General features: G+C 45.9%; 4 protein-coding genes across 18 annotated transcripts in view; all 4 read right to left on the reverse strand.

Moving 5' to 3' along the window:
* Positions 1-2,063: 2,063 nt before the first annotated feature.
* rmp64 (ribonuclease MRP subunit p64) lies at positions 2,064-8,776 on the reverse strand. The gene is made up of 9 exons (XM_026145434.1): positions 8,618-8,776; positions 8,328-8,482; positions 4,422-4,510; positions 3,992-4,120; positions 3,778-3,855; positions 3,389-3,684; positions 3,231-3,289; positions 2,934-3,148; positions 2,064-2,855 (listed from the first exon to the last, which is right to left on the reverse strand). The coding sequence occupies exons 1-9, from the start codon at positions 8,700-8,702 to the stop codon at positions 2,552-2,554; spliced, it is 1,410 nt and encodes a 469-aa protein (XP_026001219.1). The 5' UTR covers positions 8,703-8,776; the 3' UTR covers positions 2,064-2,551.
* A 146-nt stretch (positions 8,777-8,922) lies between these two features.
* Positions 8,923-12,084, reverse strand: tex30 (testis expressed 30). 2 transcript variants are annotated; one of them, XM_026145435.1, is made up of 5 exons: positions 12,006-12,084; positions 10,779-11,015; positions 10,616-10,667; positions 10,062-10,276; positions 8,923-9,889 (listed from the first exon to the last, which is right to left on the reverse strand). In XM_026145435.1, exons 1-5 carry the CDS (start codon positions 12,021-12,023, stop codon positions 9,719-9,721), a joined length of 693 nt encoding a protein of 230 aa, XP_026001220.1. In that variant the 5' UTR covers positions 12,024-12,084; the 3' UTR covers positions 8,923-9,718. The 2 variants fall into 2 exon arrangements, with proteins under 2 accessions (XP_026001220.1, XP_026001221.1); XM_026145436.1 differs by lacking the exon at positions 12,006-12,084 and adding an exon at positions 11,697-11,992.
* A 689-nt stretch (positions 12,085-12,773) lies between these two features.
* Positions 12,774-18,728, reverse strand: poglut2 (protein O-glucosyltransferase 2). Of its 2 annotated transcripts, none has more exons than XM_026145629.1 (10): positions 18,247-18,728; positions 16,467-16,672; positions 16,117-16,322; positions 15,232-15,309; positions 14,857-15,029; positions 13,910-14,147; positions 13,608-13,817; positions 13,437-13,526; positions 13,153-13,257; positions 12,774-12,907 (listed from the first exon to the last, which is right to left on the reverse strand). In XM_026145629.1, the coding sequence occupies exons 1-10, from the start codon at positions 18,432-18,434 to the stop codon at positions 12,890-12,892; spliced, it is 1,512 nt and encodes a 503-aa protein (XP_026001414.1). In that variant the 5' UTR covers positions 18,435-18,728; the 3' UTR covers positions 12,774-12,889. The 2 variants fall into 2 exon arrangements, with proteins under 2 accessions (XP_026001414.1, XP_026001415.1); XM_026145630.1 differs by having other exon boundaries at positions 18,602-18,727.
* A 4,552-nt stretch (positions 18,729-23,280) lies between these two features.
* stxbp5l (syntaxin binding protein 5L) overlaps positions 23,281-27,547 on the reverse strand; it is a 128,678-nt gene continuing 124,411 nt past the window's right edge. For all 13 annotated transcript variants that reach the window (XM_026145592.1, XM_026145593.1, XM_026145595.1 and 10 more), the window contains 5 exons: positions 26,144-26,507; positions 24,719-24,884; positions 24,469-24,580; positions 23,840-24,060; positions 23,281-23,616 (listed from right to left, as the gene is read on the reverse strand). In XM_026145592.1, the coding sequence (XP_026001377.1) occupies positions 23,575-23,616; positions 23,840-24,060; positions 24,469-24,580; positions 24,719-24,884; positions 26,144-26,507 (905 nt within the window). In that variant the 3' untranslated portion in view covers positions 23,281-23,574. The remainder of the gene's footprint in view (positions 23,617-23,839; positions 24,061-24,468; positions 24,581-24,718; positions 24,885-26,143; positions 26,508-27,547) is intronic.

Genomic DNA, 27,547 nt, shown 5'->3' on the forward strand with positions numbered 1-27,547 from the left:
GTTGGTGCAGATGGGACGACTCCATCTTCTTTGGCAGGTGATGATGAAACATAGTGGCTGTAACAAAACAAACCTTTTAGCTTGTGTGCCGGCTGCTGGTGTCAGAGCAGGACCGGTGCCCGTCTGTCTGCTAACAGAAGCCACTGCAGGCTCTGAGACGCCTTCAGCACAGACTCATTCCTGCTGACACCTGAGCCGTCTCACGCTGCTTCGGCCGCGGGCCGTAGGATGAAAGAATTATTCCGTATTCCCAAAGATGAATCGAGCCTGGAATTTGTCTGTGCGCTGATCCTCGAGCCCACCAGGGGGAGCCAAATACACCAACTACTGTAAAAGCCTTGCTCAGATCTGTAGTGCGTGACTTCGAACATTATTAAAAACTGGCACAGCTGCACAAACGGATTTAAATTTCCTTCAGACAGACAGAAGAAGCACGTAAACATGCTGCCACTGCATGCATGCTTGAAACCATAAGCACAGGCTTCAGTCTGCATGCTCATTAAATAAGCATTCTACTCACACAGTCATATTTCAGCTCCATCAGTTAATTAGTGTGAATGCTTGAAAAGCATTCACAGTATTGTTCTTCTAATCTTTATTATTATATTTTATCTATTCCGTACGTTTTTTGAAAGCCTACTCCTTCAAAACCGTTCAACTTAGAAAAACCATTCAAACACCATTAGATTCCTATTCTTTTGGACACTGTTGCTTGTATTTTTCTCATTTTTAACATTTATATTTTTAATTTTATTCAACTTTATTCAACAAAAATTTATAATGTATTTCAATGGGGAGACCCTTCAAATTCTCATTCAACTTACTCATTTTTAAACTCTTACTACTTCAACATACGTTCACATAGAGCCACCATTCAAACTTTAAAACGAAGACAAGACATTCAACTATTCAACTTGTATTTATCTTTTCAATATCTATTATACTTTTTCTTCAGTTCCAGTTTAAGTTTCATGATGTTTTTTCACCCGTTTCAGAGTTTATAATGGGTGTGTATGGGACGGAATGTTGGGGCTAGAGTGAGGCAGCTCAACTGCTAGAGTGAGAGGAGCAAAAAAAATAATCTTAAAATCTTTTTTAAAACTGCTGCTGTGTCCGCAGCGTTTGCTCTACAGGTATGATTTTACCCTCAAAACGTAGCCATGGCTGTCCTCTTTCATCCAATGTGTTTACTATTGTACTAGGTGTTATGGTTCTTTCATAAATGTCACCAATGCACAGCCTCCTCCCTCAAACTCTTCCATAGACTCTAATGTTAAAATGGCTCAGAAGGTTCGTTTGAAAATCAGAAGAGCATGGTGTCTTTCCACTGTCACCACGTGCATATAATAAACTCCACAGACATGAAAACTGAGAATTTGGTAGACTAGACATTGCTGTCGCTCACAGTGAAAGAATTTTGTCAATACGACTTTTACTTTTCATTTGGGAACGATTTGTTTCGGCCTGACTTTTCTGTTCATTTTAAGCAGCAAAAGTGAGGTGCATGTCTGTGTGCGTGTGTATGGAGCCATTGGGTGCGGTCACTATAGCAACCAGGCTCACACCTGCCTGCTTAACGAGCTCTCTCTCTCACTCTGCCAAGATTCATCTTAAACACTTCTCTTTCAACTGCTGCTGTGTCCACAGTGTTAAAGCCATCATTTTACCCTCAAAACGTCGCCATTGTTGTTCTCTTTCCAACATCTTGTCTTTCAAAGCTCAGAGATGTAAACTTTTTAAACTGTGTGGGTCCAAGTGGAGGGATCACATTTTAGTCATTCAGTGATTCAAAGAATATGACCTTTTAATATTCTTTCAGATGTTTTCTGACTCTAAATGTTCTTTTCTCATTTCTTAGGTTTTTCTAATTTACAATTAAAACATTTTCAGCTTTTTTCCAACTTCTTCTTCTGTGTAACCTTCAGCTTTTAGCAGTTCCGCACTTTTGTTTTCAGGTTAAATTCGTTTGTTTTTTTTTTAATCTCATTCAAAATTTTTAACTCAAAATTCAGCAATTAATTCATTTCAGTGCATACATTCAGATTCAAGCATTCACACTGCAGTTTCTTCAGAAAATGCACTTTCTAGTTTATTTTCTCTTACATTTGATTTCACACATTCACTGTATCAGGTGTCTAATACTGGGTTGGGTTCATTCATCATGGCTCTGCTTTGAGACTGCAGCCAACATCCTTCAGGCAAGTTCAGGAAACCAGCTCGGCTGGACCTCAGCAGCGACGCTCGCTGTGATCTTTAACCGTTGACGTGCTGTGCATCCACAGATGCTTTACTGCATATCTTGATGCGAACCAGCGGTTACACGTGTGTATGCGAGCAGCTGGAACAGGCGTACCTAATGAAGTGGCTGGTGAGTGTGTGTTCCATGCGTACCCAAATTAAAACAGAATCTTTTAGTCTGGGGGGGTTCAGTTGTTTCCGTGCTTTATAGCTTTTAATGAGAGACACATTAAACATGGCGAGCACAGCTTCTGCTTCCAAACCTGCTCAGACTGTTCGTCTGTCTGTGACCTTAAATCGGCGCTTTCGGGCTTCACAGACCTGCAGAGGCAAAAATGTCATCGATGTCATCGTGAGTGACCGTGCTCCGACACGTCGCCTCTCGAGCGGTCCCGCTTCTCAGGTCGTCCCCGCTAAGTCGAGCTCGTGTCTGTCGTCCTGCCTGCTCTTTCCTTTTTACGCCGCCTCTCATCATAAGCCTCCTGAGAGTATGAAAACGAATTCTCCCGTGGACACGTCTCCTCGAGGCGAGCGAACGTAAGGTCTTTGGCGCTGATCCTTCTGGAGATGAAGCCCAGCAAGCTTCCTTTTTGAAGGTTTGCAGCTTCCTCTGGATGCTGAAGCACGAGAAGAGAGAACATGAGCACCTCTGCAGAACGCTAAAGGAAGACTTCCTGAGAAAGTGTCGCTCTTACTTGTAGCCCGCTGCCTCCAGGCATTTCATCTGCCGGCACTTTAACTGCAGGAAGGTTAAAAGGCGTTTTTCCTTTCCCATCCTCTGGGATTTGCACCAGCGAATCATCTCGTCCACACGGATCTCCAGGTGTGAGAAAGAAGCAGCATCTCTCACCTGCTTCTGGAACTCGTGTCTCCTGTCAGCTCTGCTCGTTTGTTTGGGCGTCGACTTGCCCTCGAGTCGCAAGAAGAAGAAGTAAATACGTGAACATTAGAAACAGTAAAAGTAGAGACGAGTCACGTGCTTGCTCACATACCTCTGTGAAAGTCCTGCACAGCTTGAAAAAAGACTTCCTGTCTGCTGCGAGGCCGACACCTGGAGAAATATCAGGGATGTGAGTGGGGATGTGGGGAGGTTCACGTCTCACTGAGGTCACGTTTGCGTTGGGAAAAACAGCGCATGAATGCAGACTACCTCTTATAACTGCAACGCCGAGGTCTTCTTTGAGCTTTCTTTTCTGCGTGCAGGTCTTCTTGGCTTCAGCTGGAAGTTTCTTCGCCGCCTGCTTCTTTTCCTGCCGCGCTATGCTGTGCGCCGCAGGCTTGGTCAATAACAAAGCATCAGAGGGACCGAGGAACTGAGCCAGATCAGCTGGCAGGGAGAAGTCTGTGAGGAAGGGCATGGGCTGGACTCGGGCTACGTCTCTGAGAAGCTCCAGGAGCTGCCGGTAGAGGCCGGACAGGGCGAGCAGCACGCCACGGAAAATCACCCTGAGAACGCACGAAATACAACGTGTTAACACTTTCTGCAGACTTAGTGCGCTCTCTCTCTAAATGCACGTATGCTGCAGAAAACGTCCTGACCACAGACGGCTGAGCATGCTGGTTATCACCACGTTCAGGATGACAAACTCCTCCCACTTCATCTGCTGCTTTGCGAGTCTGAAACAAGCAGCTGTTAAGGGGAAACCTGCAGAGGGCACGAGAGTCAGACTTGGTTCAGATGAAGACATCCGCACGTCGTTCACGTGGAGATCGATGCCGAGTGTGAGAACAGAACGGCCTCACAGAAGGATACGTGAAAGCTCTGCTGCAGCGACGCAGCGTGCAGCTCGTCAGCCGAGCGGCCCCCAGCACTTTGAGACAGATCCACTCCAGCGTGGGCTGACTGGGAACGACACACTGGCCGTCCTTGATGCTCAGCTGCCTAAAACACACAGACACACACCACTGCAGACTGTGGCAGAAACTGACATCCACACAGAATTTCACAGTTTGAATCTCCGTCCTATCTTCTATAAAGACGTCCGTCTGCATGCTGAGAGGACTTCATTCATGCAGTTGCCCACCCCCGGTCTACTGTGGGAATAACACACATTTTCATTGTGCACTCAGTAGATAAAAGCTGAGTGGACTGGTTCATGAATCCGACCTGGTCACAGCAGTGAAGGTTCACGATGAAGACCTGCTCTGCACGTCACACACTTCACAGCGAGCCGCAGACTTACCTCTGGATCCTGTTCGGACACAGATCTGACAGTTCCTGAAGAGCAGCATCGAGCTTCATGTTCTTCAGCCGGTTCACACACTGCTCCACCTTTGAAGGAAGGAACATGTAGGTTAGTCTGCTAGTTGACTAAGGCCAGAACACCGGCCTAGTGAAAACATCTGGATGATCTCCGAGACTTCTGGGAGAACATCCCGTGGCCTGAGGAGACAAAAGCTGAACGTTGGGAGGTTTGAGTCCCGTTACATCTGCATTAAACATAAAGAGAACATCACAGCAGCAGTCGGACACGGCGGTGGGAGCGTGATGGTCTGAGCTGCTCTCTAGGAGAATGTGGGCCCGGCAGTCATGCAGCAGCAGCAGCTCCACCTCTGATTGGCTCTGAAGACAAAATGAAGGTTCTGGAGCGTCCGAGTCAAAGTGTGGACTTAATCAGACCGAGGTGACCATAGACAGGCGCTCATACTGGAAAAGCCTCCAACTATTCAGAGTGGGACAAAGTTCCTCCACAGAGACGTGAAACACTCACCATCAACACACCACAAGGTGTGGACTGCAGTGCTGCTGGGCACAGATACCTCGTCTCCCTTGATAAATACAATCAGCATTAAAAACTGCAGTTTATTTTCACTCAGGTTATCTTTGTATTAAAACTCGTCTGAGGACATCGATCAGTGAAGGACAAACAGCAGTCTGTGGAGGCTCACTGATAACTTATGCTGGAGGTCTTTCTGATGCTGTGACTCTGGAGACATTCAGGGAGCTGTCAGGCTGTCAGTCTGATTACAGCTGTTTTATTGTCCCCAGAGTCACAAACACGCTTTCATCCTGTTAATCATGATTTCCGTGTCTGTGATGTTACATGTAACAACAGTCTGAGGCTGAACCTGGATCGGGGTGAACTGGGGATGCATCGATCCCATATACAGCACCGGCCTGATCCTGACCTAAATGACTTGATCAGATATCAGGAGAAATAAAAAGTGTAGCCCGATCCTTTAAATATTACAAAAGTGCCTCATGAAGCTTGCGACACGGCATAACCGAGGTCGTGACCTTAGCACGTCGGAGCAGTATGTGTCATGCGATAGAGCGGTCGTTGTGTGCGAGACCTGTCGGCGGCGTGGAGTTACTTCAGACTGAAAGAAGAAAATAGGAAGATGTGGTAGCAGCGTTGGGAACTTTAACACCACAAACATGATTAAACACTCACAGAAATACCAAATACAGGAGCACACAGAGTTTATCCAGTGACTCAGTACAGAGTAGGGATGGGTACCGGTGTCCGGTGCCATGATGGCACCGGTTCTGACATAAACGGTAGTAACCAGACCGAAAAGCAGTGCACATTTCGGTGCTTTATTTCGGTGCTTTTTTTTCCTGAGCTGTGATACACTTCTAGCCAATCATTTTACGTTTCCCAGGATAGTAGGCGGGGCCAGGTACGTACGTTCTGTTAGAGCAGAGCTACAGATTAAAAATGCCCAAGGCCAAGCGGTCAAAAGTCTGGCTGTACTTCACAGCAAAAGATGCAAACTCAGCAGCAACAAGTGCTTTAAGCTGATACTGTGATACTGTCAAAGGAGGTAACACCAAGAATCTGATGAAACACCTGGCGACGCATAGCGTTTTTTTAAAAGCCGAGAAATGCGCCGTATTTGATAGCTTGCTGCGAGACCTCACACCGAGCGCATCTACTGTGCGTGGGTTGCCTGTTATCTGACCCGGAGTTAGCAATATCCCCCAAAAACCCCGAAGAGGAGAGTCCTGGCCCCTAGCCCTGCCAGTGTAGCAGAAATGATGAGGATGATGATGCAGCAGCAGCCGTTCTTCTCTGCGTGAGTAGTTTAATGTTGTTCGTGTGTAATTTACGTTGAGTAGGCTAACCACGTTATTACATTAATGCATGTAAGGTGAACTAGCAAACATCATCATAGCTACATGCGGCTGTCTTCTTGTTTGATGGCAGATACTCCCTTCACCCTGGCCAAAAAGGCTAAAATGACCAAAGAAAAAGTGGAAAACAGCTAAACATGAGAGGTTTTTGGACAAAGTTAGTGTTTTTTCCATTGTTTAAGCACTGCTTCCAGCCAAGAGTGATACCATATATGCCCCATAGCTGCAGAAAAGGCTAACATTGTTATCTTTTTACAAAAAAACAGCTGAACATGAGAGGTTTTTGGACCAATTTTGTGTTCTCCATTCTTTAAGCACCGGTTTGAGCACCGTTTAAGCACCGGCACCGTTTCAAAAGTACCGGTTTGGTACTGGTATCGGATAAAACCTAAACGATACCCATCCCTAGTACAGAGTTCATCCAGGCCTCCAACACGAAGCAGAAAAGTATCAACAAACGCTTTTGGAAAACATTCAGAGTCGCGAGAAACTCCGTCCAGAAAGCAACAAAGCAAAGCTGATAACAGAGAAAACTGCTGAATTTGTTGTACTCGATGAGCACAACACGTGTTATTAATCTGTCTCTTTATCCTGTCTTCCTTCTGTCACCCCAACCAATCACAGCAGATGGCCCCGCCCCTCCCTGAGCCTGGTTCTTCCGGAGGTTTCTTCCTGTTAAAAGGGAGTTTCTCCTTCCCACTATGGGCGATCGTGGCTCAAGAGTTGGGAGTTCGCCTTGTAATCGGAAGGTTGCCGGTTCGAGCCCCGGCTCTGACAGTCTCGGTTGTTGTGTCCTTGGGCAAGACACTTCACCCGTTGCCTACTGGTGGTGGTCAGAGGGCCCGGTGGCGCCAGTGTCCGGCAGAATGTGTAAAGTGCTTTGGGATCCATAGGGACTAGTAAAGTGCTGTACAAATACAGGCCATTTACTTGCTCATAGGGGGGTTTCTCTGTATGTATTACTGTAGGGTCTACCTTACGATATAAAGCGCCCTGAGGCGACTGGCGCTGTATAAATAAAGCTGAACTGCATTTCTGTTGTGGGAAATGTCAGTTTTTGGTGCTTAAAGGAGCATTGTGAGCCTCGCTACGTGCTGCCAAACCAACGTTTCATTAAAGGCATAATCAATCAATCAATCAAGTTGTTGAATACAAACATTATTTTGTGATGATATTGGGCTTCATGTGTTTTTCAGAACTTTGCATAAAACTGCGTTTTGAATGTTACTTTAAATACTTAGATCTAAAGTTGGAATTTGTAACGTTCTTGGATACCGGTGATGACGTTTGTTTCAAAGCTTTAAATAAAAAGATCAGCTGAGCTGAGCAGTATTTTGGCTGCTTACAAGTATAATAGAAGAACTTTAGTCGTTTTTTTGCTTTTTTTAAATCTTAATATGACATTTATGACTAAAAGCAGACTATACCGGAGTCATATCGGTATCCAAATCTATGACATCAGTATAGGACATACAGACGTGGCGTCATCCATCCCTACTGTGAACGACAGGCTGCCTGGCTGCATGGAGGAGGAACATGTTGTCGTCGTGTTGGTGTTGTTCCCACATCATCATGAAAATGTTGTTCCAGGATCAACATTGCAAGTGACCAATCACATTGTTGTGACGTTATTCTTTTGCGCGCCAAGCCATTCGTGCATTTATGAAATTCCAATGTTGCAAGGACAATATCAGTTCTGCTCAGCGTTTATTAAAGGGTTATGGTCAGGGTCAGGGTCCGTTGATCGGCGGACAGAAGCGGTTTCTCGCAGCTTAAGTACAGTTTTTTGTTTTACGGCGGTTTTTCCCGAAGTCGCAAAAGTATGACGTCACAACATTCTGATTGGTCACTTGCAATGTTGATCCTGGAACAACATTTAGTATGTTGATCTGGGAACAACACCAACACGACGATATCACCTGTACGTGACTCGGAGCTCAGGTGGGCGCGCTCCGAGTTGCCCTGAGCTCTTAATGAACACACCCACGGTTGCCCTGGAGACAGCGCTCACCTGCTTCAGTGCCTTGAACGTCTTGTTGCCCCGGTAGCTGTTGTTCAGGACGTACAGCAGCTCGTACAGCAGCCTGACCTCCGTCTGAAGCATCTCACTGCGGAGCAGCTTCAGCACATTTTCGCGCTCCGTCAGCAGCGTTTCAACGTCTGCAGCTGCACAAACATAAACACCATCATCATCGTCACCTCACAGCCACGCGGCGCCGAGTCCTGGCTCTCCCACGTGGGTCGCATGCGGCGTGTTATTTCGCACACAGCACGTCAGTGACCGCGCGCTGCGGCTCGTACCTGTCTGTGCGGTGAAGGGCACGCGGACAGCGGACACGGCGCTGGGAAAAGGGACGTTGACTCTGTTCCAGAGCTCCACGGCCATGCTCGAGTCTGCCTGAAAAACAAAATACGACCCGGAAGTCCCACAGCCAATGGCGTACGAGCACGCGTAAACGTCATCGTCTGTGTTAAAGGCACCGCAGTCGCCGAGTGTGCTCTGCTAAAGTACTTACAACACAAATGATTCCTCCGAACTGATCAGAACAAAAGCGTAGAAACAATAAAGGCCAATAAATATTAAAATTATGAAAACACAACGAGGATAATGACAATAAACGTGTTTTAATAGAGCAATGGATTATTAACACAGCATTTGTAAACATATACGTTATTCCTGTTTGCACACAATAACAGAATAATTATTTCATCCAAACAAACACGGTGAGGGTCAAAACTGAAGCCCCTGAAAAAGTGACCTTTATACTGAAACACAGCACAAACCACCGCTGTGCCACAAGGTGCTGTCAGGAGAACAGCACTTTATTGTGACAGTACAGGCAGGAAGCAAGCACTCAACTTCAAACCGAGGGTCGTCTTCCACTTTACACTCATAGAGGAACTTCAGCGAGGGGTCGATGTGAAAACCTCCATGTGAAAGAGTTTCTTTCAGCTCCTCTCACAAACCGACAGCATCATCATCACCTCGGTGTTCTCCTTTGTGCTGCAGGCGGCCTCTGAGGGGCTCCTCCTGACCCATAAACCAGGACTGTTCTTATGTAACACATTAAGGCTCCTCAATCCCAAACAAACGTCTTCTCGTGTACAACTCCTGAACTGTTTGTTGCATAGTTTTTAGTGCTGCTAAAGGTAGTCTGTGCAGCAGAAAAACACCTTTAAACTGTAATGAGTTATGACTTCAGATGAATACGGAGAGGAAGTGTGAGGAAGAGTAATGTCTGCACAGACTGATTCATCAACATTCATCACCATGTTGCACATTAAGATTCGGGTTTCACATACTGTGCAGAATAAAAGCTCCCCATGTGTTCACACAGACGCCCACTGTGAAATACTGCCATCGTTTATTGGAACAAAAGCAACAGATTTAACGAGAGGACATTAAGGGGCCTGTGCCGCCTGATTCCTGATCCAAGAGATGACTTTTAGGTTCACTTCCTCCATCACGGACACCTCAGAACGGCCTTTCACCTTCAGTCCATGGCTGCCTCCTCGTAGCCACAAAATCTCAACCTGAGCTTTCATTTCTTTCACCGTCGTGTCAAAGTGAACCTGAGCGAGGACACAGAGCAGAGTGAGCACTGCAGCACGTCCCAAGAGCAATGTCCCGTTACACAGATGCATCAGAACTACATGCAAACAGAACAGCAACAATGAGCACACAGGACAGTCTTCTAATAGTTTAATAAGGAAACATGCATTAGGTATGAATCTCATTCCTCACCCTGTCACACATGTCGTCCTCAGTGCCCGACACAAACAGCACACGCGTGTGCGCCGGCAGCACCCTTAGATCTTCGCTCCGTTGGCGGTGTGCATGCGTCTGTCCTGGGGGGTGCAGGGGGAAAGACAAGCAGATCACACCCTCCACCGCGGCCTCGGATTCCTCGCTCAGTCGCCTAGCTAAAGCTGCAGCCGCACGACACCCCATCGACCTGCCTGTGGAAACGTCACAGTGTTCAAGGACTCCCACTCAGTTATTTCTACACTGCTGCATGTCCTCGTCTTCACTTGAAACATAGATGGAGGTTCAGAGGTGAAGATGTGGTATCTGGTGATGTCATCAGTTAAAGGCAGGCGCTCATGGACAGAGTGCGGTCTTTAAGCCCCGGACATCAACGTGGGGTCTGTTTTACCACATTAACATACTTCCCCCCAAAGTAAACTGTTAAGGTACAACAACACTTTGCAAACTGAAGTACGTGAGACAAAATGACCCGACAGCGTTTCTGCTCTGAGCTCTTCCTCTTTTGTTTTGAACATCTTAAGGCTTCTTACCTCCAAAAAAGACGCGTTTTACTGTGAACCTCTGCAGTGACTTCAGGTAGTCCTACAGGTGGAAACACGTTAAACAGCACACGTTACATCATACTGGTGCTCTACAAAAAACGTGTAATATTGCACGTAAAGCAGTGAGTGCAGTTTTGACTTTAACACGTACCCACACAGCAGTGTACGCCTTCAGCCTGTGAGCCAGGTTCAAACCTTTGCATGTAAAGCGCAGGCACAGGAAACCGTGTGATGCCAGCTGGTGAGCCAGAGAAACCAGCTGACTGAAGTTCATGTCTCCCCCGGCTCCGTGCGTGAGGATCACGGCGGTGTGAGCGTCCGACATGGCGGCAGGGACGCACAGGGCAGCATCTAAAGATTTGGCCCCAAACGGCACCTTCACCGCCTCCTGAAAGCCAGCGAGCACCGATTCAGCACCTCACAGCCAACCATTCTCTCTCCCGACCTTTACAGAGCAGTGAATGGTAAATGGCCTGTATTTATATAGCGCTTTACTCGTCCCAAAGGACCCCAAAGCGCTTTACATATCCAGTCATCCACACATTCACACACTGGTGATGGCAGCTACATTGTAACCACAGCCACCCTGGGGCGCACTGACAGAGGCGAGGCTGCCGGACACTGGCGCCACCGGGCCCTCTGACCACCACCAGTAGGCAACGGGTGAAGTGTCTCGCCCAAGGACACAACGACCGAGACTGTCCAAGACGGGGCTCGAACCGGCAACCTTCCGATTACAAGGCGACCTCCCAACTCTTGAGCCAGTGAAGGTGATTCATGGTGATACTTGAAAAATCAGAAGTCTTATCTCAAGCTGACTCTGACTCACTGGTCCATCACATCCAGCAGATTACTGTAACACTCTCCAGATCATCAGCTCATTCATCCTCACACACACGTGACCACATTACTCCACACCACTTCCACACTGGCTCCCTGCGACCTTTACGATCCTTCTGATAGTTCATACAGCTCTCTGTGGTTTGGTCCGTGTCTCTAACCCAGTCACACCTGTCAGGTCATCAGCTGCTCCAGAGCCAGAGCTCGGGGCTGGAGGTGCTTCACTTACTGTGGTCCTGATCTTTGGAACCAGCTGCCTGCTGGTCTGAGATCAGTTCCAGCCACGCTCTTATTCAAAATCAGACTCGAAACCTTTGAATTCCCCGAGGCTTACACTTCCTGCTGCGCTCACTGCCTACAGGCTTTGTAACCTGCGCAGGTGTTTGTGAAGCACACCGAGCCCACAGGACGTGGCGCGCGCTAGCCTCTCGTGCACCCGTCCTCTCGGTGCTCCGGGCTCCGCTCCTGGTTCGAGTTCAGTTTCATTCTAACCTGACTCTGGTTTCTGACATGTTTGCTTTTTATTTTTCATATTTACCTCCAGAAACGTCTCCATCACAAGCAGCTTCTTCTCTGGAACACCGAGGACTTCAATACGTATTAGTGACACCTAGCGGGGAGGAGTGGTCACTACAGCGTCACCAAACCTGTATCTAAAGTACTTTTTATTAAAAAATAAATAAATGGTTTGAAATGTTTATGTTTCATTAAAATTATTTGTTTCAGATTGTTCGCTTTTTAATATATCTTTATCCAGTGGACGTACTGGAAACGCAGCATCATACTTCATAATGGTCAGTCTCTGTAACACTTCCCTTCCTTCCCAGTCATCCTGCACACTGGCACATTGTTGGATATTACTGACATCTGATCAATTGAAACATCACCCTATACTCTCTATCATGTTTCATACTTTCAGTTTTATCCATGTCTGAGCATCTTTGATTTTATACGTTTGATTTTATATATCAGGATAAATATCTCAGCAAAAATATCACTTTGTACAGGGCAGTGACTCCTCACCAACAGCGACTCAATGCTTTGTGGTTCAAATCTAAACCATGCAACAGGGTAATGGTCAGTTATAAACAGCAGCATTAACTTTATGACACTTCCGTTTGTTTACTTTTTCACAAGGATACGATTTTTATTTTAAATGTTTTCCGTTCTGTTTTATCCGTCAGGTAAACTGAAGGCGTGGCCACGGCTGATTTTCCAACAGGCACAGCGGTCAGCTGCTCAACCTCAGGGCTGACACTAAACCTCACTGAGTAAATAATCTGACATCAGAGAGAAAAACACGCTCTGAACACATTAAAAGCATTTATTGAAAAATAAGAATCAGATATTCAAACCATAGTCATACAATTGATTGGCACTTTAAAAGAAAAGGCTGTCAGTTATGAAGTGGGAGGAGCTCAGTCACAGTTCATCCTTCACCTGAAAAACAAACATGAAAACACTCCTGTTAGAACAGCACGTTGGTCCAAACGTTCACTCTAACGTGGCTTCTTGGTGGTTGCAGTGACGCCTCACGTACACCAGATGGCGCCACAGACTGTAGAATAATAAAACTATCCCAGATTTAACGTTGTTTCTTCTTCTTAACGTGCAAAAAGTAAAATAAGATCATTAGGATCTGCAGACAAGCTGCAGAGCAAACAAAGCATTTGGGTGTTTCTCACGTTTGTCCTGTGGCAGGAACATGGGAACAGGTCATCAGCAGGCTGCTCCACGACTTCCATGTCCTTCCGGATCTTCGGCTCGGTGACCTGGAGTTTGGCGTAGTCCTAGTTCGCACGCATAAATATGACATGTGAGGGAAGTGCGACACATTTACATCGGTCCGAATGAAGAATGATCAGCATTGTGTCAGTGCGACGCAGCGCGAGCACAGTAAGACTGCGTGAGTAGTAACATTGTATACTTTTTCAGTCGTGCAGTAACTCTGAAACTGTAATCACATTACCTTGATCAGTATGTAGTAATAACAGAAGATGGTGTCCCCCATGAGGTGACTGCGGGCAAACTGCTGACCTGCGAGAGCAATTTTCTTTGCCTGAAAGAAGAAAACAAAATGACACCACCTTCACTCGTCATTAGTGAAACCAGCGAGGATCCAGTCACGTGTTCTCGTCACCTCTTCGTCGTGGTCACGCGCCCACTGGATCTTCTCCAGCAGGTCTCTCAGGTCTGCCCTGACAGGGATGTAGTGCTCCCACGCTCGAAGCTGCTTGTAGAAATGTTCGTAGTACCCAGAATCCTGCTTCAGGACCACGCTGTCCCCCGCCAGCAGGTACGGCAGCCGATAAGCTGCCACAGTGCCATCAATGTTGATTTGGTACTTGTACTGGTGATGCATGGACACAATGAAAACACACACATTAGCATAAGAATATCTGACGTAATAAAAGCGTTTTTATGGAATATAATTCATCTCACCTTGAAAAAGTCAAAAAACGAAACATGTTTGACGAGCGGCCCGTAGAGGCTCTCGTCGTGTTTGAAGAAGAAGAAATTAGTAAAGGCGGCGTCTATGATGTGCGGGTGAGCCCTCGAAAGCTTGACCAGCTCCAGGCGCTCCTGTCGGCTGTCCCGCCCCCTCCAGAAGGCGGTGGCGTTCTTCTCGGGCCACGGCGGCCCCGTGTTGGCCTGAACCGACATCATGTCCAGGCTCACCCTGTACGGCAGAGGACGTGCTGAATGTTACATCCTCTGCAGTTTGTGAGATCACTAACCTCACAGGTGAGGGTCCAACATTAAACAGCTCTCATCATCACACCTGCATTAAATATCAACTCAAACAGCAGCAAGGTGAGAGGAGGAAATGCAGGTTCATACTGCAGTCTGCTTACTGACGGCCTCGGTGATGGCAGAGCACGCGTACATGAAGAGGAGCAGGAACCAGGTGACCCTGAATCCTCCCTTAGTTATGCTGCAATAGACGTAGGCTGCCGGGGGATTCCCATGATGCACTGGGGGTTTCTTCTTCTCTCACTATGTGTTAACAGACCTCTCTGCACTGAATCATATCTGTTATTAACCTCTGTCTCTCTTCCACAGCATGTCTTTATCCTGTCTTCCTTCTCTCACACCAACCAATCACAGCAGATGGCCCCGCCCCTCCCTGAGCCTGGTTCTGCTGGAGGTTTCTTCCTGTTAAAAGGGAGTTTTTCCTTCCCACTGTCGCCAAAAGTGCTTGCAGATAGGGAATCATACGATTGTGTTTTTGTCTGTATGTGTTATTGTAGGGTCGACCTTACAATATAAAGCGTCTTGAGGCGACTGTTGCTGTGATTTTGTGCTGTGTAAATAAAACTGAATTTAATTTACTGCCAGTTTCCGTGGTAACGTAGCAATACTTTAGCTGAATCCACACAGAGCTTTACCTCCCCATGGTCTCCAGGACGGACTCGGTCAGGTCATAGGTCGGCATGACGATATCTCTGGTGTTATTGGAGCCACACCAGGAGAAGATGGGATGAAGCTTCTCGGGAGGCTTCCTCTTCTCCAACGGCCAGTCACCGAGATTAACAAAGAACTCCACATCAGGGAGCCGCACCTGAAAATGTTTCATGATAATCATTACTGTTGCCACCGTCTGATCGCATATCTGCACTGATGATGACGATGATAACCAGCATGCACTGCACCAGTTGTGTCTGAACGTTTCATCCCTGATGCATCAACATATACAGACATTAAAATCAAAGTGTGTTTCTGGTCGTCTGAGCGACGGCTGAGTAAACGTAAACACGGATTACCTTTCTGGTGAGAGACAGCAGGATGGCATCCATAAAGATTCTAAACCCGACATGTTCCCCAAATGTCCTCACGTAGATCTAAAGACAACAGAAACACATTACAGAAAACAGCTGCTCACCAATCCAAGATTACCTTCACAGGTAATAGATTACACCGCTGCACAGGATTACAGGAGTCAGTGGCAGCTGAGTCGTTACTGCAATGATACAGTGACTTCAGTATTTCATTAAACTATAAAGAAAACAGACAGAGCTGTAAAATGATGCAGACATTAAAATAATTAAACAACTCGGCATGCTGGGAAATGTGGGAATGACTTTATTCCTTCTCGTTCATTTAAAGTGTTCAGATATGAAGTGAACACAGAGCAACAGAAACCCTGAAGCGTGACACTCGTCACATTCACCTCTGATAAAGGGACTCGGCTGCACTCACACACACAGTATGAAATGCAGTAGCAAAGTACTACTGTAGTAGTTTTTACTACTAAAAGCATCAATTTCACTTTACCACAGTCATACCTTTAGAGGGAACTAGTCATGGAAGCGGATACGTTCCTGAATATTCTCATGTAATGCGAGCAGTGTGTGAACCAGGCTTTAGACTCATCGCTATCACAGCAGCACTCATGCACACCTGGCTCTGCTCTTACAGGTGAGTCACACAGCTCCAGGGTCCAGGATGAAGGAACATTACCCTTCATATTCTTCCCTTCTACACTCACCTTTGGATCTGATGTGTGTCCAGAGGCCTACATGGTGTCGTGGTTTAAGAAGGCCTGGCTGGATGACTGAGAGGCCCACAAGCTGACTTTCTCAGCTTCCTCTCAGGTAAAACATAAACACCTATGATACGTCTGTGTTTGTTTCCCCAGGTGGAATCACCTTGTTGTCTTTGACGGTGTAGTGGCAGAGGCTCTGCCGCTGTCCGAAGCGCTGTGGGATCTCCTGTGCGTTACGATCTGGGTCGACACTCGGGTAAAAGGACAGGTCCCTCTCTATCTGTGCGAAGGACGGAGGGCAGTGCATGTGGGCCTCCCACGCAGAGCCGCTCTCCCGGGGACAGTCGCATCCCTCGTGATAGACCGGGCCTGCAGACGACAACACTGACTCATTAAGTTTCTGGATCCAGCAAAAACAGCAGGTGAAGACTCAGGATTGGAGCGTGAGCAGGAATCAAGTCCATGATGTCATTTATCAGAGTGAACATCGCAGCTTCACGGACCGCGCCCTACCTTTGAGAACAAACGGTGACTTGGCAACGTGCTCGTTCTTCAGCAAAACGTGGACGTGAAGCTCCGAGTAGGTGGCGTACATTCGGTAGCGGACCAGGAATGAGCCATCCCGACGATCCAGGACCTGGATCCAAATCCTGGTGAACTGCTCCACAGGAGACACAATCTTTACTTCAAAGGTTTTCTCACCAGGTGATGCAGTCAAACTGTGGGAGGAGGGAGAATACAAAGATATCTACTGCTGCTCAGGAGGACAGCATCTCATCTTATAACAACAAATACGAGCCGATGTTTACAAAGCAGCGGACTGAACCTTTGCCAGTTCATCATCGTATGGTTCATTTCAGCGCTCACTCACAGTTTATACTCTCTACATACAAGAAGGTTTAAAGTTTGTGTGTCACAGAAAACATCTGTGCCGTGGTGGTCTCCTAACAGATGTGTCTGGGTAACTTGGATCGTCACTCAGAGTAACAACTTGTGCACTGTTTTTTATGGTTGGGTGCACTTTTTGCACAGTCAGTGTGTCTGCACCAGCTCACGGTGCAGTAATGACTGTAGCAGGCATGATCACCACAGAGAGGAGGCACCTTTGATAAGCTCCTGCAACTGTGTGATGAAAAAGGTCATTGGAGGCCGTCTGACATCGTCCTGCCTGTGGTTTGTCTGTCATATCTGCCCTCACAGGTCAAAACTTCAGATTTAACACCACACTTTATTTTATATAGTGTTCTTTTGTAGTCATGCAGGTTTTTTTGGCTTATAAGTACAAATAGATAAGATAAAATGTTCTCTACAGGTTCTCTTGAGCAATAGTTCTCCAGTTTTCTGAAGGTGTCTCAGTGTTTTTCTTTGGACACCCCATCAAAGGAGCTCTGATTCAAGCATAAAAATCCACCGAGCGATGGTCACACTTCACTGAAGCCTCATCAGAGAAGATTCAGTGAAGGACAGCTGAAGGGAAACAGGAGGAAAGGCTGAGGCTGAAAATGACACCAGAACTGGACTGAAGGTCAGAGGAACAGGTGTGATGGAGAGATGGATCCACATCATGGTCAGTGTGTACGAGGAGGTCAGGAGGAGGTCCAGCAGTGAGCGTCTGCAGCCATCTGTGAAGCACGGTGGAGGCTGTGTCATGGTTTCAGGTTCTTTGATAAACTGATGAATTACAGAGTCTGATCCACCACGCAGGAACATCTGGAAACATCTCTTTAGCATGACACTCGGACCTCAGCTCCACTGAAGCAGTGTGGGATCATCCTGACAGAGAACACAAGCAAAGGCAGAAACATCCGAGGAAGAGCTTTGACTGTCCTTCAGGAAGCCTGGAGAACAGTTCCTGAAGATCCTCACAGAGCTGCTCAGAGAGCTCAGACTGTGCTGAACAATAAAGCGGTCATACTAAATATTCACTCGGACGCTTTTTGCAATCACATAAACTCTTTCTTTGCTGCATTTCCATATTTATCAGCAAATTCGTGTCCCCTTTCTCTTCTAATATAAAGAACAGAGAGGTTTGACATGGCACTGGATATCTGATAGTGACACAGAGGAGATACGGAGGAGACTCAGAGACAGACGTGATTTTGCACACAGCTACATTCAGACCTTTGGTACTTCTGACTGTTAAATCACACCTGCGTGGTCACATGTGAGGTCTCCGGCTTGCACATGCGCATGATAATGAGAAAACCAGTGATGTGATTCTGACACCCCGATACGACAGTAAACTCCAGGCTCTGCAGCTGGAGTCGCATACCACAGGCCTCGCATTACTCACTTTTTCCCCGAGCTGTCCGCCGCCTGTATGTAGAAGAATCGAGCTGGAAGGACGACGCTAGCCTCCAGCCCGGGTCCCCATACTAAAGTGTTCGCAGCGCTGGGGGCCGAGCCCGCCTGAGACCCCCGCAGGTCATGCCCGAGCACAGCCAGACAGAAGAGCAGCCACCACGGCCGCAGTGCAGACATACCGGCCAATGCGCAGGCTCACACGGGTTACAGTCGTGCGAGCTCTCGGCCTCTGCCGGCCCAAACTGCCATTGTTCGTTCAACTCTGTGAAAACTGAGCGGACGGACTGAAGTCAGTGTGCAGCGTGTGAACTTCGCTTCGCTCCATCTACACTCACACGACTCACCGCAGACACCGCATTTCACATCCGGTTAGAACGAGCGCGGTGTCGCTGTTTCAGGAACGTTAACGCTGCTAGCACACCGGCAGCTAACTCAAAAAAATCTTTTACAGTCGAGTAAACAATTAGCTGAATGAAAGGGGGCGGGACAACAGAGCGCGTTGTGAGACCCGATTGGCCAAGAGACCGATGGAGCTCCAGGTGTAAATGTGATTGGACGGAAACACGGAAGTTAAAGTCTTGGGTACATGCTGGCCTGAATGTAAGTGGTTGGAAATGAAAACTTTACCTCATATTTAAATAACAATAAAACGACTCCTCCCACTACTGGTAATAATATAAATGATAATAAACATGTTATAAATGTCACCTGAAAGTTATAACAAACTATAATTAATGTGATTTTATACGGCGCAGTCGTATTTGTTTTACTAGATATAATTTTATTTATATTTATTTGTACAAAATAGAAATGTTCTTAAATTAAATTTGTACAAATCTGAAGTCCTGAAAGATTTCAAAGAAGTTAAAGTTTAAGAACTTTTTTTCCAGTGTAAATATTAAATATTCTGTTTGAAAGTGCAGTTCGGGCCATATGTGGAAAATTAAACCATTTTTGTAACTCACAGCTTTAATTCAAATAAATAAAACCCATAAATCTTCCCCGTCTCAGAGGCTCAGAAGTAGTTGGTCAGACTAACATAATTTTGAATACAAACTTTATATTTTAGTATCTGGATAAAAGTCTTTGCAATGATATTTTACTGCCTGGTGACATCACCACGTGCTGTTTCCTTACCTGAGATGCTCTGCCAGTGTCTCTCCGCCGCTTGTTTCTGAGTCTCTGCCTTAAGTTTTGCATTTAATAACTAAAGCTGCTCTGTTGGGCTGAGATCAGGTCACTGACTCAGACATTGGAGACTTTCTTTGCTTTCCTTGAGAAAGTCTTGGGCTGTTTTTGCAGTTTGCTTTGGCTCATTATCTGTCTGCACTGTGAAGCTCTGTCTGATCAGCTCTGCAGGATTATCTGAATGTGAGCAGAGAGGAAGCCCTGAGCTCTTCACAGCTCATCCTGCTGCTTCGATCAGCAGTCACAATCAAGACGAACAACCTTCTTCCACTGCAGCCATAGCCGAACTTTGGCTCGTGAGCTGTTTCCTCCTTCTCCAGTTTCTCTTCCCATTACTGCAAACAAGTGTTTATGTACCACTCTGCATCTATTATTAACTCCACAGCGCGTCTTTTGTCCCGTTTTCATCCCCTCATCCCTAACCAGTTGCAGCAGGTGGCCCCCTGGTTCCTTCCCACTGTCACACATGATCACAGGGGGTCATATAATAATAGATTGCATTTATATAGCGCTTTTCGGGGCCCTCAAAGCACTTTACAATTCCACTATTCATTCACTCACATTCACAACAACAGCTACAGGTGTAGCCACAGCTGCCCTGGGGCAGACTGACAGAAGCGAGGCTGCCATAACGCGCTAATCTGCCCCTCTGGCCATCACCAGTAGGCGGTAGGTGAAGTGTCTTGCCCAAGGACACAACGACCGAGACTGTCCGAGCTGGGGCTCGAACCGGCAACCTTCCGATTACAAGACAAACTGCCAACTCTTTGAGCCACGACTGACTGTATATCATTGTAGTTCTTTACCTTCAGTATAAAGCACCTTGAGCCAACAGCTGCTGTATAAATAAAATTGAATGTAAACCGTCTTTATTTACATTCATGAAGGTGTCTCTTTGACAATAACACTCCTCCCTCCTCTGGAGTGTTAAAATGTTGTTTTTTTAACTAAAGAAAGAACTTGCGATCATCCACCTCAGCTGCCTTCTTCGGTTGTTTTTTCTGTCTGTGTGACACGTTGATTCCTTTTCAGCCTAACGAGGGCCTCCTCGACTTCCACTGACAGCTCGTTGGGTTTGGATAAAAGCGTAACTGGTTAAACTGTTTGTCAGTCAATAGGCCAATTATTGTTGAGCCTCTGACAGTGGGGACAGCGCATAGAAATGAACAGTAAATGCAGTACTTTTGTTAAACCTTGAATAAAATCAGGGAGTCTGCACGTTAGTCGCGTATTGATTTATAAATGCACTGCACTGGTGTATAAAAGTACACAAACTGTGTTCCAGTCAGAAAACTTATGGACCTACTAAATCTAACAAAACTGTCAAAATAATTAAAGTTTCTACATAAATATGATGCACTGGTAAAATCAGGCTTTTTGCTCTTAACATCACAGAATATCACAGTTACGTCTGTTCATGAACTATTTCTGAGCTTAAATGAACTCCAGTCCTCTTTATGTCATTAGACTCACCTGGCAGGTAGCGTTGAATTTACCAGAGGAAGGACAGTTCTTAGTCTGGAAGCTTTGTTACTATTGATGAAAGGTAAATGACAATAACTGCATAAACCTGATCCTGGCTTTACCTGTGGGTCAAAACGTGGTTACTTACCTGAACAAAGGTCAAACTAAAGTGCTTTTTGCACTCGCAGCTGGTTTAGTGACGAGAGCTCTCAGCCGTGTACATCAATCAATGTTTATTTCAATTTGCTGTTGCATCAACATATTTTCAGATCATTTTTTGTCAAGTAATTTCTATTACACTAGTATAATATCAAGAAGAACAAAAAGTGGTAGAATCCATTTAAATAAGACAAACGTTGCTGCCATCATTGAAAACCAAGTGAATGCCTCTTTAACATACTACAGTGTGAAGAACTACATCGTTCCTGTGATTTAGACAGAGCCAGAATACCAGATACAGTACCAGCAGTAACAGGTACAACATATACGAGAAAATATCCCAAGAATATACTTTATTTTTTATTTTTTTGTTTCACTTTTCACCCAAGATTGAACTGTACAGTTAATATAAAAACTGAAAACATAGAAACCGAAAACCTTCTAACAAAACACCCTGTCAGCAGAATCGGAGTTTTTTTTGTCATTTTTTTGTGTATTTTGGTTTTGTGTTGTTTTTTCTGCACTTACACAAAACTCATTGACGGTACAGAGATAAGAGAGAACGACATTATTAGTTTGCTGTGTTTTAGACACCCCGTTGAACCAAATCCAGGTAGCCTGGCTGTAGGATTTCAGGTGAAGTCGGTAAAAATAAACGCGTGAAGGCCGCTCGAGCCTCAGGAATGTGTCAGCCGCCTGACAGGAAGCAGGCAAAGATGATTAGCAATGCAGATTCACGTGTTCCTCTTATTGTTTCAGGCTGTGGATGTATGTGCTGCCGTGCACGTTTCACGCGGGCGTGACGCCGCCACGATCAGCATAAAGGTCTGATGTGTGTGAGAGACGGATGCCGGTTATCCCGCGTTTGAGTTTTCAGTTCAAAATACAGACAAATACACAAGTACAAAATATCCTCCTCACTCGATGTTGTTCGTCCTTGTCGTGTGGCTACCCACTGACACGTAACACAATCACGATGTGATACACGACGACCATGTATCATGACACGTTTGTTGTTTTTAAAATACAAAAGCCTTCGTTAAAGAGGCCGTAACCATCAAATATAGGACTGCGACACAAGGATATCATAGTCACAGTCATCAAGAACGATATCGAAAGGAAGAGAAACCAAAACCGAACGAACGCCTTCATTTTTTTTTTCACGTACTCGACGGCTGAACATCACTGGAAAAAACTGTCACTTCTCCCGAACCGCTTACTGACAAACAACTCCTCTTCATGTTCCCATCACGAAGACGGTGACAGTCACCACGAGTACTGCCTGTCATTATGAAAAGACGACTGCTCGGGTTGCACACCAGAATGCACCAACTGCAGAGTGAGGTGGAGAGAGATGTGAGGGTGTCGTTCACGTTGGCTGCTCTGGCTGAGGGAGGGTGTGGTTCTCTTTCTGCCTCACTCACACTTGCACACGCGACCTAACGTCGCGCGAAGGCAGCGATAGACTCAAAGATCAGGGACAACTAAAACACGCCTTCATATGTTCACGGTCACCGTTCTCTGCTGTGAGCCACAGGAAACCCGGATCAGCTCCTCCGTGGTTTTTATGGCACGTGAATATAAGTTTGTAGTATAGATATAAACACACTGACCGCAACACGCTCCCACACCCACGCCTTCTCTCGTGTTCATTTCACGGGTTTGTAAGTTGCAGCAGCTGAAAAGTGGAACTAGATTGCTGAGAGCTGAGTGTTAATACAACTGAGTTATATTTCATTTGCACTGTGCAGCCCAGAGTACAAACAACGTTTTAGCGGTTTTTAAGTGTGTGTCGACAAAGTTAACTGTGTGCGTTTGGTATATATAGTGTGTGAAGTAATATGAGCTGAGACTAGGGAGTAAAAAGAAACATTAAAAAAAGGGAAAGTAACACAACTTTTGGCTTAGTAGCAATGCAGGTATACGTTTCCCTTTTTATATATCATTTTTTGTTAATATCTCAAAAAATAGAAAGTTTTTCATAATTTGTGTTGTTGGCTTACATCATAAATAAAACGTCTTTTTATGTTTGACTCTCATGTTAAAGTAGCATGCTGCTTTTTAATATGGCAGTTGTATATTTTTAGTCATTCATTGCTGTTTCATGCATTTCTTGTTGGTTTCTTAGTTTTTGACTATCTACACAGTAAGGTCCAGAAAAACCGCACACACACACACACACACACACACACACACACACACACACACACACACACACACACACACACACACACACACACACACACACACACACACTTCCAGTTCCATCTTCAGACCTTCAAATGCCGCCATCTCCTCACCGTCCTTCTCGCTGCAGGTCTAGACGGGGAACTAGCCCGTCCTCATCACTCAGCGATGTGACAGTGTGTGCATGAAGCCAAGCCAGAAGCCATAAAGACAAAGTCACTGTGCCTCTCTTTGAATGCTTTCCTTTTTGAAGTGAAAGTCCCGTTGCGGCATATCGTTCCCAGCAGCATGAGGCCAGACCGAGGCCCCCGTCCTGCTATTAGAACTGGTACCACTTCTTGTCCTTGCATTTCAGCATCAGCTGGAAAAGATACAAAAGGACATCTTCTTAATGAGAAGGACTGAAACCTTGAGAGCATTTCTTTTTATTGCATTGGGGAGTAAATTATTGATTTGCCAACAAGAGAATCATTTAATAACCACTTTTGTTGGCTTCAGTTCAGTTTTTGTTAATGTCTCAAAATCCAAAGTTGTACATTTAGATGCTCTTTATATTTTCACATCATGTTATGTTTCATTTTCACCTCATGAGCGTGCTTGGAGAAGGCTTCTGCACTAGTCATCATTAGGGCGGTGCGCTCCTCCAGCTCCCCCAGCCTCTGGCCTCTCTCATCCAGAGCAATGCGCGCCCTCGCCAGCTCGCCCACCACTCCACTAGCGGCGACCTTCATGCCCTCCACTCCTCCCTGTCCAGGGATGTGCTGCGCAAGACTCCGAGAAGCCTTCCCAGCCGCAGCCTCGCCGACTGTTGGAACGAGACAGAGTGACAGGGGTGTGGAAATCAAACGCACCCTGGGGTTCTTCAGACACGCCTCCTGATTTTGCCAACTGACTGTTTGTCATTGTTTGCCAACATTGTGTGCTCGCTCTGACTGCGATTGCCTCGTCTGATACAAGTTAAACTAGTCTGAGTATTTTCAACTTAAGAAAACTTTTAAGGTGTTCTCACATCGCCCCGTCTCACTGCGTGACCTCTTATTGGTTAGAGCGAGTGCTAGTCTCACAACCAAAGCCACAAAATCAGCAAGTACATCTTATGTAATCTGCCATGTGCAGGCTAAAGACATTCATGTCTTATTATTAGCAGTATAATATGGTGTCATGCATTCTTGAATGCTTTATATTAAGAAAATAATGTAGACAGACAACGCACAGAGCTCTTCTCTGTCAAAGGTGTGGGCATTTCCTCCAAAGAAGCCTTTTAAAAATCCTCGGTTCTGGGCTTCTGGTGTTTCTATTGGTGTAAACAGCTCTCCCAGCATTTCCTGCAAAAAAAAAAAAAAGAATTTTAGAAGTTGCACGAAGGATGTAATCAGAGAAGATGGCAGATAATTCACTGGCCATCAGCAACAGACGGAGGGGATGATTGCCAAATGGCCAATTTTGCCAGCCCTAGTGCTGACCTGCAGGTTATCGCACATCTCCTGGCTGTATGTAATTCTCTGGACCTCTGTGGGGGAGCTGAGATACAGTGCCTGCCCCCCATTGGTGAAGTAAAAGGTTCTTGCAATGCGCATGTCTGTCAGAGGCAGGTAATTGACATCCATGAGCGGTCTTAAGCTGGGCAGACTGTGGGCAGAATGAAAGAGTGAAGAAAGGTAAGAACAGCTGTGTAATAATTACTGAGCTTCAAAAGTAAACTACACTGAACATCAGAATAAAAAGAAAGAAATCATTATTATGTTTCTTTTCTAATCTTTGGTAACAAAGCAGCTTTTCATAGGCTGTAGTCTCAGAGGTAAACTGCACGAATCCGGTCTTTAAGTCTGACGTCATTAGTCAAACGAACACTGCAGCATCACTGAGAGTTACAAACTGTCTAAATTCTTTTACCTTTAATAAAATGATCAGCGTTGCTGCTTTACCAGGTGTAACAATTCAGTTTAACATCCATGAAAACAGGATTTATTACGTTTAATAGAGTTAGAAGTTAGCAGGAAGTTAGCTCGCTAGCTTCCACCTAAACATGATATAGCATGTTCTGACTGAGAGATTTCTGGAAAATTCAAACGTACAGCTCTGCTATCACTTCCAACATAAATGAAGACAGAAAACTAAACAGCAGTGACGTTTGCAGGGTTACTGAAGTTGGGCTAGCTGGTATATAATGATGTGCTACGTGATCACTAGCGACACAGCTATGTTAGCCTAGCATAAACACAGTGAAGCTGGAGGATGAACACTAACTTTTTTCCACTCGATAAAAGTTAGCATGAGGGTTCCTGATGGTTAGAGACAAATGCAATCGCATAGCAGGATGCTGTAAACGGACCAAACTTCAGTCAGGAGAACAACTGAGATAATCCATCCACAATACGAGGTTAGTCATTAATATACTGCTGCATGGGCTGTAGCTACATTGTAAGGGTTTAAACACTGAGCTTTAAAATGAACAGTGGTGGTAAAAACAGAGAGAGTTTTTTAGGGGCTTGTTCAGATTAAATAGAACAAGATACAAAACATGTTAAAAACACAGCAGCCTTAATAAACACAGTAGTTTGGACTCGGAAGCAGGTTCATCACATCATCACTTAAAGACTGGATAGAGCCAGACCATTCAGCATCCACCCAGTGAGTGGCCCTTGCATAGAGTCACATGTAACTCTCAGATTTCCTCTGCACCAAAACGCTCTCACTGACCGGTTCAGATTAAGTATCCTTACCTGTGAAAAGGAAAAAGCTGCTACGCAGCCACGTTCAGCTTAACAGTGCAAACACAGAAATGATAGCTGCGCTGACAGAGCAGGCTTTAAAGCAGGCCGCGCTACAGCGTGCGCAGATTAAAACAAAAATCTAATAACAGAGAACTCGAGCGGCCGTGGTCATACCTGAGTGTCATGACGTGTCCGTTTGCACAGAAGCAGGCGAGGCACACGCTGTTGCACACAGACACCACGTCAGCCCTCAGCACAAAGGACGACTCTGTGATGTTGTGGACAAACAGGCAAGACTGCGAGGGCATCAGGAACACTTTGGCCTGCCTCTCAGAGCACACCACAGCCAAGTGTCCGTCTCCGCAGGCGTCCTGGGAGGACGATGGCGAAAAGTGGACCAGCTTGCGCCTCCGCAGTCGGTCGGGGTCCTCGGGGGCGTTGTGGTCCCGCCAAACCTCATAGGGGGGCTGGATGAGAGCTCCCATGCAGTCCAAGAAGCTGAAGCGTAACACAGAGCCCTTCAGCATCAGCACCGCTCCTGTGAGTGTGTGAGCAGGAGAGGGACCCAGCACACAGTGGGAGAGAAAAGTCTTTAAAGCTCAGCACAGGATGGAAGACGGCGCTAAGCGTAACATTTCAGTCAAAAAGATGCGTCTATGTTCTCACGTGGTCTTTAAAACTGAGCATGTATGTACAGACCACTGCTGCCAGAGTCCTGGCAGACCTCTGCTGTAGGTCTCTTCGAGTCAAAGCGGGGTCCTTCCTTTCCACTGTTGTGATTTTCCCTCTAATACTGCCTGTAATATAACGTTTGTATAGCTATACAAAAAGGACTGAATGATACAAGGCAAGCTTCACAACCTTGTACACTTAACTGCCTCACAAGTGCAACTACTGGATGCAGTAATACATTACTGACACTTTTCAGATGCTGCATTTACTACATCGGACGTTATCCAATAGACGCCCACAGGAGCACTTTAGAACGAGAGGAAACAATCCTTTCTTCTTCTCTCGAGTGGATCTGTGACCTTCCAGTAATAAGCTCGCTTCTCATAAGTTTAGTCTCAAGGGAAGAGCTGCTGCTTCAAAGGGACTGGAAATTTGGCTATATTGATGTTTTTACTTTGAACGGGAGACCTTTTTTTCAGGAGCAGTAATGCGTCTCTGAGTGGCTCCGTTTTGTGTAGACTGTAGAAACACTGTCCACACTCTGGAGTACAAAATCAAGCCATTTGCAAAATAATGCACGATGCCCATCAAAGTTTCAGTGAAAGAAAATCACGTGTAATTGAAACAAATGAGGCCTTTGAAGCCTCACAGCTTAACACGGTGCATCTGTGCTCTTGGAGAACGATCTCCACTTACTGTAAGAGTCGGCCACACATTTCCTCTCATGTTCATAACGACCGTTTGTGTCCACAGAATTCAAACTGAGTGAAAGATGAGATTTGTTTGGTCAGATCAGTGTCCCGGGGTTTAGACCGAGCTCCATCAGAGCAGCATCAGCATCACTGACATGATGATAACTTTATTATGGACTGTGGCCACTGTGGGTCGGCTCCAGCTGTTCAGGGT

The sequence above is a fragment of the Astatotilapia calliptera genome, chromosome 16 (assembly GCF_900246225.1).
Source record: "Astatotilapia calliptera chromosome 16, fAstCal1.2, whole genome shotgun sequence".
Lineage (NCBI taxonomy): Eukaryota > Metazoa > Chordata > Actinopteri > Cichliformes > Cichlidae > Astatotilapia > Astatotilapia calliptera.